This window comes from Pseudopipra pipra, chromosome 2 (assembly GCF_036250125.1).
Source record: "Pseudopipra pipra isolate bDixPip1 chromosome 2, bDixPip1.hap1, whole genome shotgun sequence".
Classification (NCBI taxonomy): domain Eukaryota; kingdom Metazoa; phylum Chordata; class Aves; order Passeriformes; family Pipridae; genus Pseudopipra; species Pseudopipra pipra.
In genome coordinates, this window is record NC_087550.1 from 48237068 (window position 1) to 48255161 (window position 18094).

Sequence of the window (18094 nt, forward strand, 5' to 3'; positions counted from 1 at the left end):
CAATACTTTCCTCAGCACCTTTCTTTTTTTAAAGAGCAGGAATCTATTCCTAGCAGTATCGAGGCAATGTTACTACAAATCCCAGTTGGGCTGACTCACATCTTTCAAGAAGCAATGGTGACAACACTAACTTAAGACAGGAACTCTGGGAATTCCTGGAATTGTAAAGAATACATAGGAACTGTTTTTCATTTGGAAGTTATCAAAAAAATCTGAATGACATGGGCCTCGCCAGCTCTGTGCCTCAGCATCCAGCACTGTGCAATTGGTAGCATAGGGCTGGTGTAGCCACGTGTCCCTGGGAATATTGAGTCAATTTGAAGCAGGAAACAGAGAGGAAAAATAGTAGCAGAGATCATGTACAGTTTGTGAAACGTGCTTTGTGGGGGGGAAGGGGAGAACATCTGCTGGCCCCCTGCCAGCTTTGTCTATGCCTATGAGTCTGTGATTCTCAGAAGCTTTGGTCCAAATGTTCCTGCTCTAGATCAAAACCAATAAATTAGAGATTGAAATACTGGCCCTACTGCATTTGGTGGCAAAGCTGCAGCTGGGAGCTCATCCCAAGCACCTTTCCCAATATGGGGATTAGTGGGGCTAGGAGGAAATCTACAAATGGTAGGAACTTGATACATTTTACACTGTATATTGTTTATTTGTTTGTTTATATTTAGGTAGGAACTTAACGAGGAATGCCAAATAAGAAATCCTAGTGAAAATGGTGCATATTCCTCCCTTGCATGACTCCTTCTCCTCTCTGCTCACACTGTCACTGGTCTCTACTTCTTCCCATCATAGTATCAACATATGCCTACCACAAGCAGATGGGATATCACCAGCACATCTCACTTCAGATACACTCACGACTCTCAGAGTGCAGCAACTCTCCATTGCCACTCCTCAACCTTTGTCTCCAGAGTAGGTGCAACTTATGATCAAGGACAACGTGCTGAGAAACTATTCACTGACAGCCTATGGGGTGGCTGGAGGATTTCTAAGTGGCCTCCGTACATTAGGCTGGGATAGGGCCCTGGTGTACTGTTCACTTGCCAGAGGGAGGACTGAGGTTTTTTTCTGTTTTGTAGAATGATTTGTTTCCACATAGAGGGGGATATCTGGAGAGTAAGTATGTTCTCTAGGGGAGATCCCTGATGCCTCATCCTCCTGGTCAGCATCTTTGAAAACAGTAGGGTATATGGCATATGTTGTGTATTTCCATGGTTCTATCAAAAAAGAAAGTATTTGATAGCTGCACACTGCCTTTCTTGCTATTATCTACATGCAACCAGATAATGAGATAGTGTTTCCTTTTCATACTAATTCTTTCCAAACATTATGACTTGCCCTGAATTGTTCCAATATGCTTCCATGGAAAGATGATTGATTTGAGCTATCTCAAAAGAAGCAGTAAGATCAGCAGCAGTGTTACCTACCCCAACTTTGAACCTTTCATCAGCCCATGCTCACATTTCCACAGGAAAAAAATCACTTCTATATCTGCACACCTGAGCACCTTGCAACACCAGCTACTCACAACAAAAAATGCAAATGATTGAGGCTGAAGGTCACAAAAAACCTCATTCTGTTTCCAATTTCTTTCCCAACACTTGAGACTCCTGGCCATTAGGGAACATAACACCATTTGAAAGTAATTTTTCAGGTGTCTGTACATCCTGAGGTTACCTGAAATGTTCTCACCTTGTCTTATCAGATAACTATATTTTGCTTCTTGACCCTCAGTTTTCTGATTCACACTGCTTAACATTCTTCATGGACACAAATTACCATCGTATTTCAGCCAAACCTCCCTTCCTTCCTTATTATCCACCTCTGTTCCCTCCTTTACTAGAATATAATCACTCTCATGTCCCATGCAATCCTGAGACTCAGCCTCCACTTTCTCTGTCCAAAAGCAACAATCATGTCCTCCACAGAGGAGCTGGATGTTGGCTGGAACTATAGAATTATCACCCAAAGCATGAGATTTTCACAAACACCTAGAATTTCTTTCTGGGGAAAAATGTGTCTGATTTTAATAGTCTGTAGTACTGCAAGGAAGAGGGTCTTGTGATTTGGTCGAACAGTCAGAATCCTAAAGAGAAAGTCCATGAAACTTCTACATACAGTGTCCACTCTATTTTTTTTTATTTCAAATTTATGTTCCTTATATATATAAAGTCCATTCAGATGTTTCTTGCATAAGTTCTTTTTCATGCACAACTCACTTTTGATAGCTCACTCAACTTCTAGACATAACCTTACATCTATAACCTTCCAAGATCTGTGTATCTGCAACATCTTCCTTCTCACAGTGTCAAAATCCCCTTCCTTTGCTGTGCTGAGTGGATCTTGGTTGTAGAAAGGAGTAACACCTTCCTAACCTATTTACATAGTTCTTAATACTCCCTGTCTTGCTGACAAGCTGGAGGCACAACTCACACCCTTTCCATTTTCCAGTGATTAGCAAAGGAGACGGAGGAGCTATTGCTGCACGGAGGTTGTGTTTTTCAGGATGATTTGTATTCAGCTTCACTCCAAGTAGGGGTCTGAGAGCAGCTCTGGGCTGACTGGATTGAGGGACTGGAAGTGCAGGCAGAAAACAAGGAAGGGATGAGAAAGAATGGAGGGAAACATTTCTAAGGAGAGAGGGGAGTTGATTAGAGGGAAAACAGGAAGAGAAAATACTGACAGACATGGATGTAAGACCAAGGATCCATCTACCCCATATCCTGTCCCAACAATGACCATATGCAGATGGTTGGGGATGAGTAAGAGCAGGACTAACTTCAGATACTTCCTCCTAATACTCCCCCAGTCACCAATTATTATCAGCTCAGGAACTTCCCGCAATGGAGACTGTTTCTGCACTTCAGTGGATTTCTCTTCCAAGATTTTGCACAAACTTTTCAAACCCCCAAAATCCTCTGGTGAGGAGTTTCACAGATATGTTATCCACTGCACGAAGAGCTATATCCTCTTTCTGTTCCAAATTGTGCTCTTCTTGTCTTCATTTAATGGCCTCCACTTCTTTAACTGGAAAAGACATACCCAATTGCTTCTCAGACATATGTGTAGATCACAAATTTGTAGATCTCTATCTTGTAGCCCCCAAAAAGTCACCTCTTTTTTGGTCTGCAAAGACTTGACCTCCTTCCTCACTCGTCCCTCACACATTCCTCTCATTCCCTGAAATTCCTTTAACCCTTTTTGATGCCACTCCTGGTGTGCCTCCCAGTTTACTGCATCCTTTGAAATGAAAGGATCAGAAATGCTCACAGTATAAAAGATGTCGGTAATTGATGGATTTGTGGAGTTATCATGGTGTTCTTTATTCCAGTCTTTATTTCTTTCCTGGTAATTCCTAGCACTTGATTTGCTTTTTGAGCATTTTCATTTTCACAAACACATCTATCACAACACTCAGATCCCTCTTTGTGGTAGTAATGACCAACCAATAGCCTTTTTACATGTATCTTACATATGAAAGCAGATTTTTTTTTCCTGTGTAGATCATGCACATTTATCTTAAGTGAATTTCACCCTGCCACTTTGTCACTTGGATACCCAGATTCATATAGTTCTGCATTTCTTTGCAGTCAGCCCCTCTTCCTTACAAATCTGCATAACTTGGTATCATCATCAGACTCTGACACCTCCTTACCATCTTTTATGGGTTATTTCTGAACATGTTGACAAGTACAGACCCCAGCACCAGCTCCTGAGAAACTTCACTGGTCACCTCCCTACGCTGCAAGAACTGGTTGTTCCCTCTTAACCTCTGTTTTCTATTTTTTAACAGAGTATTTTTTTTCTGAGCACAAGCTTACCTCACATGACATATCTGTTCAAAGCCTTCTGCAAAGGCTTTTTGAAAGGCATACACATAAAAGGAAAAAGGATGCTAACTAAAGTTTGTATATTTTTGTAAAAGGTGTACTAGATCCAGTAATAGTACTCCATTCATAATCACTCCTAAGCACACACAGAGTTTGACCTGGTGCCTTCCTTTGGCCCAGAGCCCCTGCTAGTGCAGGAGCAGGTTTCTGGCTACGGGCTGGGACGCCCCACTGGTTCGGACACCGCCAGCGTGCGGGGCCTCGCTCACATCGTGCAGTCCCCACGTACAGCCTGTCACACATTGTATGTTCTATGGGCTGGGCCACGGGGAGTAAAAGATCAATCAGTAACGTCCCACGATCTGTGTGACCTTTATGTGTTTTTCCCTAAGACTGCACAAGTTAAGCCAAGAGACCACCCTGTGAAGGCAACAAGAGGGGAAAAAAAGAAACTAGGAGAAAAAAAAAAGGGGGAGAACAAGTAAAAAAAACCATAGGTGAGTGAGAATAAAAGTCTGATGCTAAACAGAGCATCCCTTACCACCTGCATCTTGCTGTAGTTCTTGTGTTTTAAGTTTGAACGATGACAAAAAATATAATACTTTTTGGTTTAACTTTTCTTTAAAATTTGGTTTAAAGTGATTTGAAAACTAGAAATTTCAAAATTTGGAAGCTTAAGGTTCTGGTTCAACTAAGACCCATAAGGAAGTAATTTCTAGCTTGCAGAATAAATTCATCAGCATCTTACCCTGAGGACAGACTGGGGCAAACTGTACTTGGTATAAAGTATGTATTTGTCAAGCTTATGTAACCATATGTATGTGCCAGGTCTAATTCATATGGCATTTTGCAAGCAAAATAGTAAAAAATATTTTAAAATTCCATAATACTAACTGAAGACAAGGATACAGCCTCACTAGATGTTTTTAGAGGAAAGAATATGTTTGCAAGCAAGCACTGAATTTTGGGTCCCAGTGGAAGTGCAGAATGAGATACTTCAACATATTGCTTGTTCAGGCTGAAGCAGATCAGATGCTATTTCACTCCTCTCTTTCTTTTGGTTTCAAATTCCCTGCAAGTCCATGCTGCTACAATGTACAGTCATGGCAGTTCATCTGCATTTTTTGAAAGATACGTAAAAAAATCACAGGGTTTGATTTTTTTTACACTAATCTATTTCCTCAACTGCAGCAAAATAAGGGAATAGCTAGTGTAATTTTTTGGTGTACCCATAAGTACCTTTACATTACTAGATTGCTGTAAGAAGATATCTTATAGCACAGGGTGGAAGCCACAAAGACCATCAGCCAGATCCTCAGACAGTGTGAATTTAGAGCTGAGGATCTAGCCATATGTCAAATGAAACAAAGGCATTTTAGAATTACCTGTTTATTAATGGCATCTGACCTACTTTTACCAGCTCTAAGGACTCAGATTTCCCTTTCCTGAAAATAGAAGGTGGCACAGGGAACAAAACCAGTTGCTGTGGACAAACTAATGGGCATCAATGTTTGCAGACATCCAACAATTAAATTTAGGTGGTTCAGTACATTTCTAATTAAGTACAATTAACATTTGTTCTTTACTTGTTCATTTTACATACCTCACTGATGTTCCAAATCTCTTTTCCCCTGATCATCTCTCCAAGTACATCCTAATGATGCTGCCTTTCAATCCCTTGTTAATACACTGACATAAACAATGCAGAAATGCAATTAGGCTGCTATGTACACATGGCCTGCCTCCTCTTTCACTGAAGTCAGTGAGAGTCTGCCCGTGCAATGTCATTATGCTAGTTTCAGTCTTTCTGTATGTCTGCAGAAGTTTCAAGGAAAACCCCTATTTTTTTCCTCCCAGAGATGCTCCTCTTCCTTCCTCTGCAATGCTGGAGAGCTATTTCTATAGAAATTTAATAGAAAACTATTTTTATAGAAAGTCATTCACATGACCCTGCCTTTATACTGCATACAAGTCTCCAAGGGAGGTGATATTCCCTTCTTATCACTCTGTGTCAAATCAGTAGTGATTTCAATGAGGACCCTCACACATCAGAGCGCTGCAAATGTTTTGGTTTCCTGAAATTAGCTCTTTGGCAGCAGCACCAGCTTCAGCATTGCTGCACAGCCCTGGTCTCTGCTGCCTGCTTCTGTCCTCAACTTCATGTATTCAGCCCTCCATTTCCAATCCCACCGTTAGGTGATTTTACCACCAAGAAGAGTTCATATCCTGACACTATAGTCAGTAAGGCAGAGAATCATGTACTAGTTTTACCTATGACTTTGTTTTTGTAGGCAACTTCAAAATACCCTTATGTTTCTCTCTTCCTCAAGCACATACACACACAGAAAATAACCCAAAAGCCAAAAAATCACAGACTGATGTGATGGCAGGGCGGTAAAATAATAATCTCGTATTCAGTTTAAAGCTAAGCAAAACTGATAGCTCAAGGAGAGAGGGATGCAGCAAGGTGATAGGAGAGTTGGAACACCTACAGTAAAATTTCAGTGTGGCATCTGTTTGCAGTTTCTGAGGGGCAGATCAGTTAAACCTTGGGCAGAGCTCAAAGGTATCTCTTGAACTGCCCACATAGAAACATCCAGAGAGAGAAACTTGCCCCAAATTACACTGCATAACTGCTGAGCAATAGCAGTATCCCACATCCCTTTCTTGGCAATCTCTGCCAGGCCAGTTTAAGATAAACACAAATCTGCTGAAGAGATTCAGGTCAAGAACCATTAACATCAAGCACGTTCCTGGCATGCAGACACTTGTTCTGCAGCCTCAGAACTGATCCGTTTTAGGTGGATCCCAGCCTGCCTCGCTCTGGAGACCCTCAGCAAGTCCTGCAACTTTCTGCCCCTGCACACCTCTGCTGACAACCCAACCTGAGCCAAAACCAGGACAGAAAGAACAGCTCCAGAGTGGTAGAGAAAAGGCCAGTGAGGCTGGTGGACACTGCAGGACAAGTGTCCCACCAGCTGTCCTCCGCTATATCCAGTGAGCAACTGCGGACTTCTCGGTTTGGGAATGTATGTCTGCTACAGAGCAGCAGAATAAGCTGCAGTAAGGTAGCCCTGGAGAAGAAGATTCTCAATCATGTAAGAAATGCTAATTTTATTTTTTTCTCTATTTGCTTTTATTTCTCATTGCATCTTCTACTGTCTTTTGCCTGTCATCTCTAAACTTAATAGCTCTACATAAGCTTTAAAAAGCCCCAGAACATTACAATTTGCCCCTGACAGTTTTTCTTGACTCACCTGTGTTTCCTTGCTGGGGTGACCATCAGAAGACAATCTTACCACCTATCTATCTAGTTAGCTAGCTAGCTAACAGAAAGTTGTTTAATGGCAATAGAGCTGGTTCAAATAAAGTAATTGTAACAGAAAATAAGGAACAGGGAATTTTAATGATGTTGGTCTTTCCATGTTTCAAAAATTCACATTTGTTGAGCAACTTTACAACTTTCTTTTTTTTTTAATTTTTAATTTGTTATGAGGAAACTATGGAAATTATTTTGTTCTGGTCTCCTGTTACTGGCCAGACTGAAGTAGAAAAAAAAATTATGCAAATTGATTGTATCAATCACAAAGCATTAAACTACATCTGCTTTTAAAAACAATGGAATTAATTGAGGTATTTTTAGATCACTGAAACAGAAATACTGTTTCAAAAATAGATTGAAAGAAGCAGCCATATAACCTAATGGTTACCGTTAAGGAGGTCGTAGGCAATAGTCCTTCAAAAATAAAAGCATCTAACATGCACTATGCATCATCCTCCAGCTTGCAGTGACACTACTCAAGTGATGAGAAGTTAAACACATATACAAAGCATGGGACAAACAGATCTGTGCACTGCACGATCTTTGCAGCAACAGCATCTTTTTACTTGGAGTAGATACTCTGTCCTGTGACACACAACTCAGAAATTTGCTGAGAATCCCTACTGCCATACATCGTGACTGCCATACATTTGTGGAGGTTTATTGACTTAAGGTACAAGGTGCATCTGTGCATGGAAATAAGCACTACCTGAGCACAAGCAGAGCAACATTTTAATATTGGAAACCTAACACTGGGCAGGTAAATACAAGAAAAATGCTGTAAGGGCAGAACAAGATAAGTTTTTTATCTGCACAAGGTATATGCACCTTAAATCTGTTATTTGGGCAAACTTTCCCTCACACAAAGAGGAAAGTGTAATGAAATAAGTAGGATTAAAGGGTTTTCCAGTTCTTGAAGGAGAACACCCAAACTGGCACAGACATCGGCCTGAGCAAGGTGTGCCAGCTGCTGAGGTACTCCACTCTGCTCCCCACCTGGAGCAGGAAACAAAATGTAATTACTTGGGTATTTATGCCTTTCTGTGATAGTTAATTGTCGCCATATTATTCAGAGGGAGTCATTCCACTTCTTTTAGGCAAAGCATTATAAATGGTGTTCTCCAGACTACTTTTTTGGTGAGTACTTTAAGGAGAAGGAAGGGAAGAGGGTTAGAGAGAATATCACAGAACAATTATGAAGCAATTTGGAATCAAGTCTGGAAACAACCTTGTAACAGAGCCAATAGCTGATTCAAATTGTTACATTTCTCCTTGGATCACCTGCTCAAACACACTCCTAATTAACATTTAATGGAGTCTACGGTTTAGCACAAAATTGAACACCTGCTTGTAGTTATTAATTTCTCTTTCTGATGACACGCTCTCCTGTGCTGTAGCGCAGATCTGTGTTTGTTGACAGAAGGAAATATCTGACAATGGATGAGCACCACCCCAGCTCCCAAGGAAGAAACAACTGTTTCTTCAGTGCTGCGTTGAGATTTCAATCCACAGTATGCATAGTTGTATAAACTCTTGAAAGAAACTAAAAGACTGAAAATTTTCATATAGGTCTTTCTCAATGTTTCTCTAGTTAGAAGATGTGACTTCTTTTCTCTTATACCTATTTGCAAAAATAAATTAATACTCAGAATTTTGTGACTTGCCCTTCAAGGGTAACATACCAGATAGAGGAAATGCAGCCCTCACCTGTCCTTGAAATGGAGAATTTCAGGTTATATCTATTCCAGCAAACGGAGAGATTGCTAGTGCCACCTCTTGGTGAGAAGGGCACAGAAAGACAGTCATTAGCATAATCCCAAAGAAAGGCATAGTGGGAAAAATAGCATGTGCTTCTAGGAAATGCTGTCCATTCTCTGACTGATCTCAAAGCAAGTACCCTTAGTTTGAGATGTTTGTTGTACTTGGTTGAATGACATCTTGTATTCCTGCAGTTAAGCATGTGCTTAAATATTTGGCTGAATACAAACTTTACTAAATAAGCAATGTTTATAGCAAGCTTTATTCTTGTAAAAAAAAAAAGTAAATGTTTAAGTGTAATAGTAAGGGAAGACATGCTAAGTAAAAGTAAGGAAGTTGTCCTACCTTGTTTTATAATGATTTTGTTTACAGGGATACCACATCCATGTAATTTTAGGCTGAGGAATACCATACGCAGTGCATGTCAGCACTTGTTTGCTGCCCAGTAAATACAGATTGGGATCAGGGAATGAAGACACAGCATTTTCGTATATCTGGGGTTTCACTGTAAAGAGTAAAAAATCGAAAAGCAATTAAAATGAGCCCATTTCCAATATATAGCACGATCATAAAAATACTACATTCCTGCAGTGTGAGTAACAAGAAAATTTCCCAGGAGAACAAAATAGCCCAGCAGTCCTAAATCAAGTCAGATGAGCGGTTAGTAACACATTAAAGTCATCACAAATAAGTATGTGACTGTGGAAGACAGAAACCCTTCTAATGAAAACCAGTGTCCATCTTCTGACTCAAAGATCAGTCTGCCACACAGCATCTGAGGCTTGTATTTGGGCTCATGCAAGTCAGTAAGAAAACCCACAAAGTCCTGACCTGTGCAAGATCTATGACAATACAGCTGAATGAAAATTCAGCATTTACATGTTCAGGAGAAGCATGAGAACAGGTTGCAAACTTACCATTTACCGTAAGAGTAACTGTAAGATTCTTCGACAAGTTCCACTGTCTTATGCTCAATATTATGGTGTAGTTTCCAGCATCTTCCTCAGCAACATCCTTGATGATTAATGAATAGTCTTTAACTATGTACCGGGCGCATTTTTCAGCAGCAGGTAGCCCATCTTTTAACCTGTTTAACAGAATTCCAGAAATCAAAATTTTGTAAATTATTTTTGGTTAAACTGTCTGTGTTCCTTCATTTCACAACACTTCTCAATCTTTGGGAAAGGAATTACAGTCTGAGATTCTGTTTACTAGAGGCTTATCCTTCCCTTTCAAAAAGGATTGCTGATATTTGTAAAATACTTTAGAAAATCTATTCTATATATTAAAATTGTTAAGGATCTGACAGGGCTCTATGGCATTTGAGAGTTGCTGAAAATTGACACTCTATCTCTGAAGATCCCAGTTGTCCATGCTTGTGCCACCATTTAGTTTAGAAGACAACCATTCTGGCCAAGAGTCACTCATGGAAATAGAGGTTGCATCATCCCTGCAGTGACCATTTTTTTATGACCTCAGAATACATCCTGGGACAAAGGATTACAGTAGCCTAAGCACAGCTGTGATTTTAGGAAGAGGAAGAGTAAGGAGATTAGATAAGCACTTAAGAATCAGATATCCTGCTATCAAGTGAATGTTTTCAAAGATAACAGAAAATCAACATAGAAAGTACTAACTGTTGCTTACACACAGATTCCTGAAGCACAACATTTTTCTTCAAAGTCTAAAATACATTGTAAACTACATTTTAATAAGTTGCAAGAAGATTAACGTGATGTTAATAGAAGGGTGCAACTGAGATTCACTATGATGATGGACTTGATCAAAATGATTCACAGGTTTTAATAAGTATTTACAGAAAACTCTTACTATTATTAGAGGAGCACTAAAAATTTGTTCAAAGGGCTATGGATTTAGGCATTTCTCTGTATCTGTATTTTACAGAACCACAGATAGTTACAGCTGAAAGAGCTTTTGTCGAGTCCAATCCCCTGTACAAAGCAAGGTCAGAAGGTTGCCCAAGACCATTTTCAGTATGGTTTTGGATATCTCCAAGGATGGAGACTGCACAGCCACTCTGGATTACTTGTTCTAATGTTTGACCAACCTCATGGTGAGAAATAAATAAAAAATTTTAAAATTCTTTTTTAAATGTTTGGAGATTTTTTTATTTCAGAAGTTTTGGATCTATATGTCAATGGTCAATATAGTCAATAAACCCAACCATTAGAGAAACAGAATATGCCATATAAATGGCCAGCATCAGCGCCACATTCACCCCTTAATTTTCCATATGGAGCCATAAATGTAAGGGGTTTGTAAAATGGAACAACATTTTTGGAGCAAAAGTGATTTCTGGCTGTGAGTAACATGAATTCTCACTGTTCATGTATGTGTGGTTTGTTTTCTTAATCAGTCTTGTCATAGATCCTTTGTTGAAGTGCAATGAATTGAACAGAGTTACTGGTGTTTAAAATGATTGAAACAAAAAAACACTTCAGATCATGAATAGATAACATTGTTTTATATAAAAGTAGTTTGGATTATACAAAAACTGTTCAAAAGATTTCTTAGCACAGTATACATGAGATAAGGTGAGTGCCCCCGTCACTAAAGTAGATCTACAACCTGCAGATCACAACATAATAGCACCAACTCCTTTTTTTTTCCTAATAGTGCATGTCTGTATGACTCAAGTCAAACAGTTATTTTAATGAAAACCTTTTCTTTCTCTTACTGTCTAAAAAGCAAGTTCAGGTCTCATATCTAAGTCTGAGTGAAGCTGAATGAGACACTTCAGTCAAGGCTGCTAGAGATATTTAGCTGTAGAGTGTCCATTGATTTCAAGAGGAGACATATCCAACACATCTGAGGATCTCAACTTTAAACTTTCCAGATCTCCTTTTTTGCACTTGCAAAATGGAGATAATGTTCTCATAAATTGTTAGAACCCTGGGCAACTCTGAAACTTCCAATAAAACTTCTGAACTGTATTGCCTCCAGTTTGTTGTCATTTCAAGGGGTCCTATTCATCTAAGAAGAGGTTCAAGATGCATATTTGAAAGTAACTGTTGTCCTACCATATAACCTCTGGAGAGGGAAATGCCTTCACTTTCACTGACAAGCGATAGGATTTTCTTCCAGCTACAGCCTCCAGCGCAGTTTTTCTTCGACGTTTCAAATTAATGAACATTTTATCTTAAACAAAATAAAAAAGCACACCGTATTACTGATTTTTATTCCTGCAAAAAGAGTTGCTCTACTAAAAAGAATAGGAATCCAAATAAAAATTATCGTTAATAATTTTGATGTTCCCACGTGGCAACAACAAGAATAGAGCCTAACCTCCTAGAGATCTGTAAAATAGAAAAGAATACCACAAATATACAAGAAACTGAGATACAGTTCCCAGGGCATGAATCTGCTCGGAGAAGATATGGCCTAGCCAAATTCATATTATGCTTCATCCAGAAAAAAACGTGTAAGAGATTAAGTGGTTCTTGGTATGTGGGAAGCTGAACTAGATGATCAGATGACCTTTCTACTTCTACAGGCCAAGAATCAATTAATGTTGCAAAAGAAAATATTCTGCCAAAGAGGATTTAAGGGACCTTCAGAGAAATAGCAAAGGAAAAAGGCAGAAACTTTCTGTATCATTGGTAAACAGCTGTTTCATTAAACAAACAAATCTTTGTCACTTCACAGAACAATCTGAACCTGCTGGAATTTGCTCTTTTTCAGTTGTTCTGCCCCATATCTCCAACTCTCTGGCAACCTGATGGCTTTTACCAGAGGCAATAGAACACAAAATTCATACAATACATTGGAAAATATCTTTCCCTCCCCTGCCAACTTGTGCAAAATAAAAGATTCAAAAATGAAAAACTGTTTGAATGTCCCTTTGATAGTACCTATCAAATTTACAATGCAATATTTACTCATATTATGAATTGCATAAGGATGGGGGATATCTATTAAACAAGTGCAATATTTATTCACACTTGCTATGTACATTGAAAATAACATGCAGAAGACAAATAAGTAGTTTAATTACATAAGTCATGTTATAAAGATACAACCGTGATTCTGCAAGCCTTTATTCACACAGGCTCTTTCTAATATAGGTATCCCATAGATGGGGCTGCGTATGTGAATAAGAGTTTACAGGCTGACTTCGACAGTTCCAGTTTCTCTAACTTTAATTTTAATCTAAAACTCAGTTTCTGACAGCTTCAGTTAATTGTTTAAGAATATAGTAAGTAGGTATCATGATTCATCCTATGCTCCCAGAGCTGAAATAGAGAGAATGGACTGAAATACTCTCTAAGAATAACAACACAGGGTGCTTAGTCCACACTTCCAGGTGAGAGAGAAAAGGTACACCACTGAAAACATGAACAAATCGATTGTAGAGGACACCCATCAGCCACTTGGTCTATAACACCAGTGGTTCCCCGAAGATCCTGCATAGTCCTACTTGTAACAAGATGCCGCAAAGAAGGTAGCTTCTCCTAGAGTCCCAATGCACAAAAACCCTAATTCACATACTTTTGAAATAACGCCAGAAATTGCCAGACTTCACAGAAGACCCAGGCAGATCGTGGGGGACTCGTTTAAGACTCCCACTGTGAAACCATATTAATGATTTGCAGTATCTCATCCTTGTTTAATTTTTTGAATGATCTACAAGCTCCCTGCTCCATGCAGAGCTAGGGTATCTATATCTCCTTAATTTTTCAGAGACAGCAAAGCATAAAGTACCATACAAGAGAAAGTGGGATTCTTCTATTTAAATTCAGCTTGTACTTTTTTTCCCAAAAAACTATAGTTTCACTGACTGCATCTGCTAGAACTGACTGAAGACAGCGTCATCACAGTATTTAGCAGACAAAACTGATCAAATGGAACATTAACGTGTCTGCTGGCAACAATACAAAACAGTCATGGAGGAAATGGCACATGGTCTCCCTCCTGAGTACCCTTCCTCCCTTGTTTTCCTTTTTCTGCCTATGATGAATATGCTACAAATTCACTTCCACTTTCTGTCAAGATGTAAAGCTATCATATGACTGACCTTGGTATACGATCATTCTGTATTCTACAAATCTGCAACACTTCTTACCATAAACAATGACTGTTGTGTTAACAGCTTTGATCGAGGGCCCGCTCTTCACATGGCAGGTGTACTGCCCTTTATCAATATCACGCACTTTGTCAACAACAAGGATGCTGTAAAAAATATTAGCCTCTGTATTCTTCTGGTCAATTCGCTGCATTACGGAACCTCTTCTCCTTGTCTGTAAAAGCAAAAAAATGAAAAACAAAAAGCTGAATCAAGCCAATTTTCATGATTATTAGGATTTTCATTTTACTGTACTGCCACCATAACTTAATAAAAAACCCCAGATCCCTCAGTACAGCACAGGCAGGTAATAAAAAGATGCTTAACATTTCCAGGGGGTCAACAATAAAAAATATATGCAACATTATATGGCAATTCATCCCTGTCTTCACCAAAGTTTTAATAGCATCCAAAGTAGTACTTTCCAGAGGAAGATCATCCCTTCTGTACAGCCTGTCATACCAACATGCCCCGCTCCCCACTGCATTGTCCAGCCTTGCTCCTAAAAATCCCTGAAACCGCGATATGAAGAGCAGCACATAGTTTGGTGCCTGGATTCAGTGCCATAGGCAGCAGACATACAGAAGAAGAGAACATTAATACAAGAAGGGGAGAATTCTGGAAATGCTACAGATGGAAAATGGACTAGATTTGGCAAGGGAATGGCAGGGTGGAACTGAAGATAATGAAAGTCTGAGGAGTTATTTCCTGCAACTCCCCCTCAACCTTTGGCCTCGAAGTTTATTTAACCCAGGACATTGTTGGTGGCTTATAAACACTGAGCACCCTTCAGTTACCATAAAAATAAAAACAAAGTAGAATTACACAAGTGTGGTGCCCAGCTGGGGTTTGGTAAGGCAGCAATAAGCAATATAATATATTGGGAGTAATTCTTTTTGCTAAGTTGTTTACTTCGGGGGTGAAAAAATGCCAGGGAAAATGGCTACAGTATATAATAAATAATTACATTAATTTTTCCTATGTAATGCAATCATAATTTCAGCTTGTAATTAGACACAATGAGTGACATAATAAATGATCTTGACTTGAATCATCAGCATAAATCAAACCGACATGAAAGGAATGGGAGTTGTAAATCTTAAGCTAATGTCAAATTTCTTATCAGCTTTACAGGGACTTGCTGGCAGTTATTCTGTAAGTGACAAATATTTATGAGGATGCACCCAACATGGGGGGTGGAGAAACACATTCAAGATCATTCCTGTAGTTGTCAAAACAAGAGGACTGTGCATGTGACACTTGACAAATGAGATTTTGGCTAGCTAAATCATAATATCTTTTCTAAACATGCTCAGGTTGGGTGCCTGATTGTCTGCCAGTCTTTGAAATGAATGAGCTGAGAAAGCCAGCCTCACTGAAAACCTTTATGTCACAAGAGTATGTCCCTGACTGGAACTGGGTGATAAATTTTTATTATTTCATCAAGTCGAAAAGAAGCTCCCAGACACGAAACAATTCTAGTGTTCGCTTGTGATTATGCAATATAACCAGAGTACATTGTGTAAACATGTTTACTTATTCAATTAAGCACCAGAAAGAAAAAAAAGGAACCTTAAGAGAGACACGTCAGCAAGGGTCAAAATGATGGAATGCAAACCACGGCAAGCATTCCAAAGAAGAATTCCTCCCAGGATGATAGATGCAGCATGATCTGTGGGAAGCTTCTGGTTTCTTTATTTCAGTCACAGTGCTCACCTCCCCAGGATAAGTCCATGTCATCTGCACTCTGGTGTTCCAGGCTGCAGTGACAGTGCAGTTAAGTGCTAGGCTGTCTCCCTTCAGCATCTTGACAAGACGTGGGGTGCTTAACTGAACATCGAAAATTGTGTTGGCTGCATGTGACAAAGAGAGAAAAATTAGTAATGTCAGCAGGGAAGAGTGCTTTCTGAAAGACAGGGAATGGCGAATGCTACATACTTTCTCGATGCGTTAGGTATTTTGTGCTATACGTGTGTCCACCGATGGTTGTCTCGCAGCTCAGGAGCCCTATAAATTTGTAGGTTGCTTTAGGTATTCTGAAGCCTTTCATGCTGTCCCAGATTATTGTCTTGCCATCAGGAATTAGGGTTTCTCGTGGAATCTGGAAGTGTCAAACACACATCATAAAAACAACTCCTCCTCATGCTTACTCTCTAATCAAAGTATCCTAATATAAAGGAACGAGTAAAAAAACACCCTAAAAACCGCCAATCAAAGCAGAAAGGATGACATTTAATGATGCGGGTTTTTCAAGTCACATTTTCATCACAAAATAAAGGAAAAATCTGGGTCAAGAATGTGAATGTTGCATTTGTTTCCAAGATTTCATTATTTATAACAGGATGTAATTTATGACACAATAGATTGACACTATCATTAACTTCAGCACTTGGGCTGCTGGTCTGTTGGCTGCTGGTTGGCAGCTAAAGTGCTTATCTTCGCAATTAAGTATCCTGGTTCCACCACAGAGACACAAATACCCATTTTTCAATGGAGGTGACAAATGGACTTGGTTTGCTGTCATTTCATGGCTTTAACAAATTACTGCCAGGATTCAATTTGATGCATCTCTCATTTATGTTGTCCAAACAACTTAAAAAATAAAAATAAATTATTGCCATGTGGGATCAAGCATTCACTTTGTCAGCAGGACAAGTTATATTTTACATTAAAATCCTTTGTGCTTTAAGCCCCATATTAAAAAGGTATAAAGAAAACCCTGAAAAGGCAAAGCATGACATAGGCATTGAAGGTCAGACAAAATCTCATGCTTTTTTGTTATATGTTATTGATGGAATAAATGCCCCCATTTGGGTAACACAGAGATCAGCCATGGGTACAAGGTCTGGATGTGACTATACTCTGATAACACCTGCTTTTACAGTAAAAATAAGATATTTTTAAAGATGGCACAGAGTAGAGTTTAAGTGAATTGGGGCCCTAAGCAAAGATCCCTGGATCAACTAAGCACCTTGCAGCCCATCACTTCTCACTGTGCACCAGTCACATAATGACCCTTCATCTCTTTCTTCCCCTTTATTTGAGCAGAGGACTTATGTGTTGGCCAGCCCTCTCCTTCCTCCAGCCAAAGCCAGCATGGGTGGCTGTTGGAGGCTGGGGGAAGCACAGCTGTCCAGTTCCCCCCTGTGTGGTACAGCTTCTCTCCAAAATATGGCATCCTTGATGCTGCCTGCTCAGTGTATGTAGAAAGCTACCCTTGAGATCACATTCACTGATCTCATGCCATTTCTTCCAAAAGAAATAAATGCATGATGAATCAAATAAGCAATAAATACAGAGCACAAAATGCTCTGGTAGAATTCCTTATCTTTACAACAGCTGATAAGGTGCTATAATAAGTATGCGAATTGTGGGGAAAGTGTGCGTTACACGCACACACACCCCCAAAGTAAAGCCCATTATATTACAGACTGCTAGCTACCATTCAACAATATCCTGGCTTTTAAGAGCTCTGTTGCCATTCCTGTTCAAAATGAAACAAAATAAAACAAGATACTATGACAAGTCCCTTTCAGAGGATGGGAATACCAGGACTTTTTCTCAGATGAGAACATGGGTGGTGGCTGGGTGCTCACCCTCAGAGCCCTTCACAGCTCTACCCTCTCTCCTTACTTGCTTCAGTTTCTAACCCAGCTCTCCTCCACACTGTTCTCCTCTGCCAACCCTACTGGTTCAGATGTCCTGTGTTCCACTCTCAGAGAATGGGAGTTGCTTTGCTCTTCCCTAAACCAGCTTCCAGGCCGTCAACTAGAGACATGGCATCATCACCATGCTGATCACTGCATGGATGATAAAGGACAGAGGATCCCAGAATCACACAATAATTCAGGTAGGAAGGGACCTCTAGAGACCATCTGGTCCTGCACCTGTGCAGAGCAGGGCCCATGTAGTTCAGGGCCTTGTCAAAAACTTGGCCATTTGGTCATCACAAAGAGGTGTAGAAAACCTATGAAGTGTCGGAACAGTGAGGTTGCCACTGAAGCAGCAGAGGATAAATTCAGCTGCAATAATAGCTTACAGATGGGTACCAGCAGCGAATCAGAGGCATTCAAAGAATCAGTTTGTTGTGACAGCTGC

At 39.7% G+C, this 18094-nt stretch overlaps 1 protein-coding gene across 1 annotated transcript in view; it reads right to left on the reverse strand.

Annotated features, from left to right (window-relative positions):
* Positions 1-18094, reverse strand: part of FLT1 (fms related receptor tyrosine kinase 1) — a 109884-nt gene that overhangs the window by 60987 nt on the left and 30803 nt on the right. The window contains exons 5-10 of the mRNA XM_064645439.1: positions 15935-16097; positions 15713-15849; positions 13997-14171; positions 11955-12072; positions 9831-10000; positions 9259-9418 (exon numbers count right to left, since the gene is read on the reverse strand). Of these exons, the coding sequence (XP_064501509.1) occupies positions 9259-9418; positions 9831-10000; positions 11955-12072; positions 13997-14171; positions 15713-15849; positions 15935-16097 (923 nt within the window). The remainder of the gene's footprint in view (positions 1-9258; positions 9419-9830; positions 10001-11954; positions 12073-13996; positions 14172-15712; positions 15850-15934; positions 16098-18094) is intronic.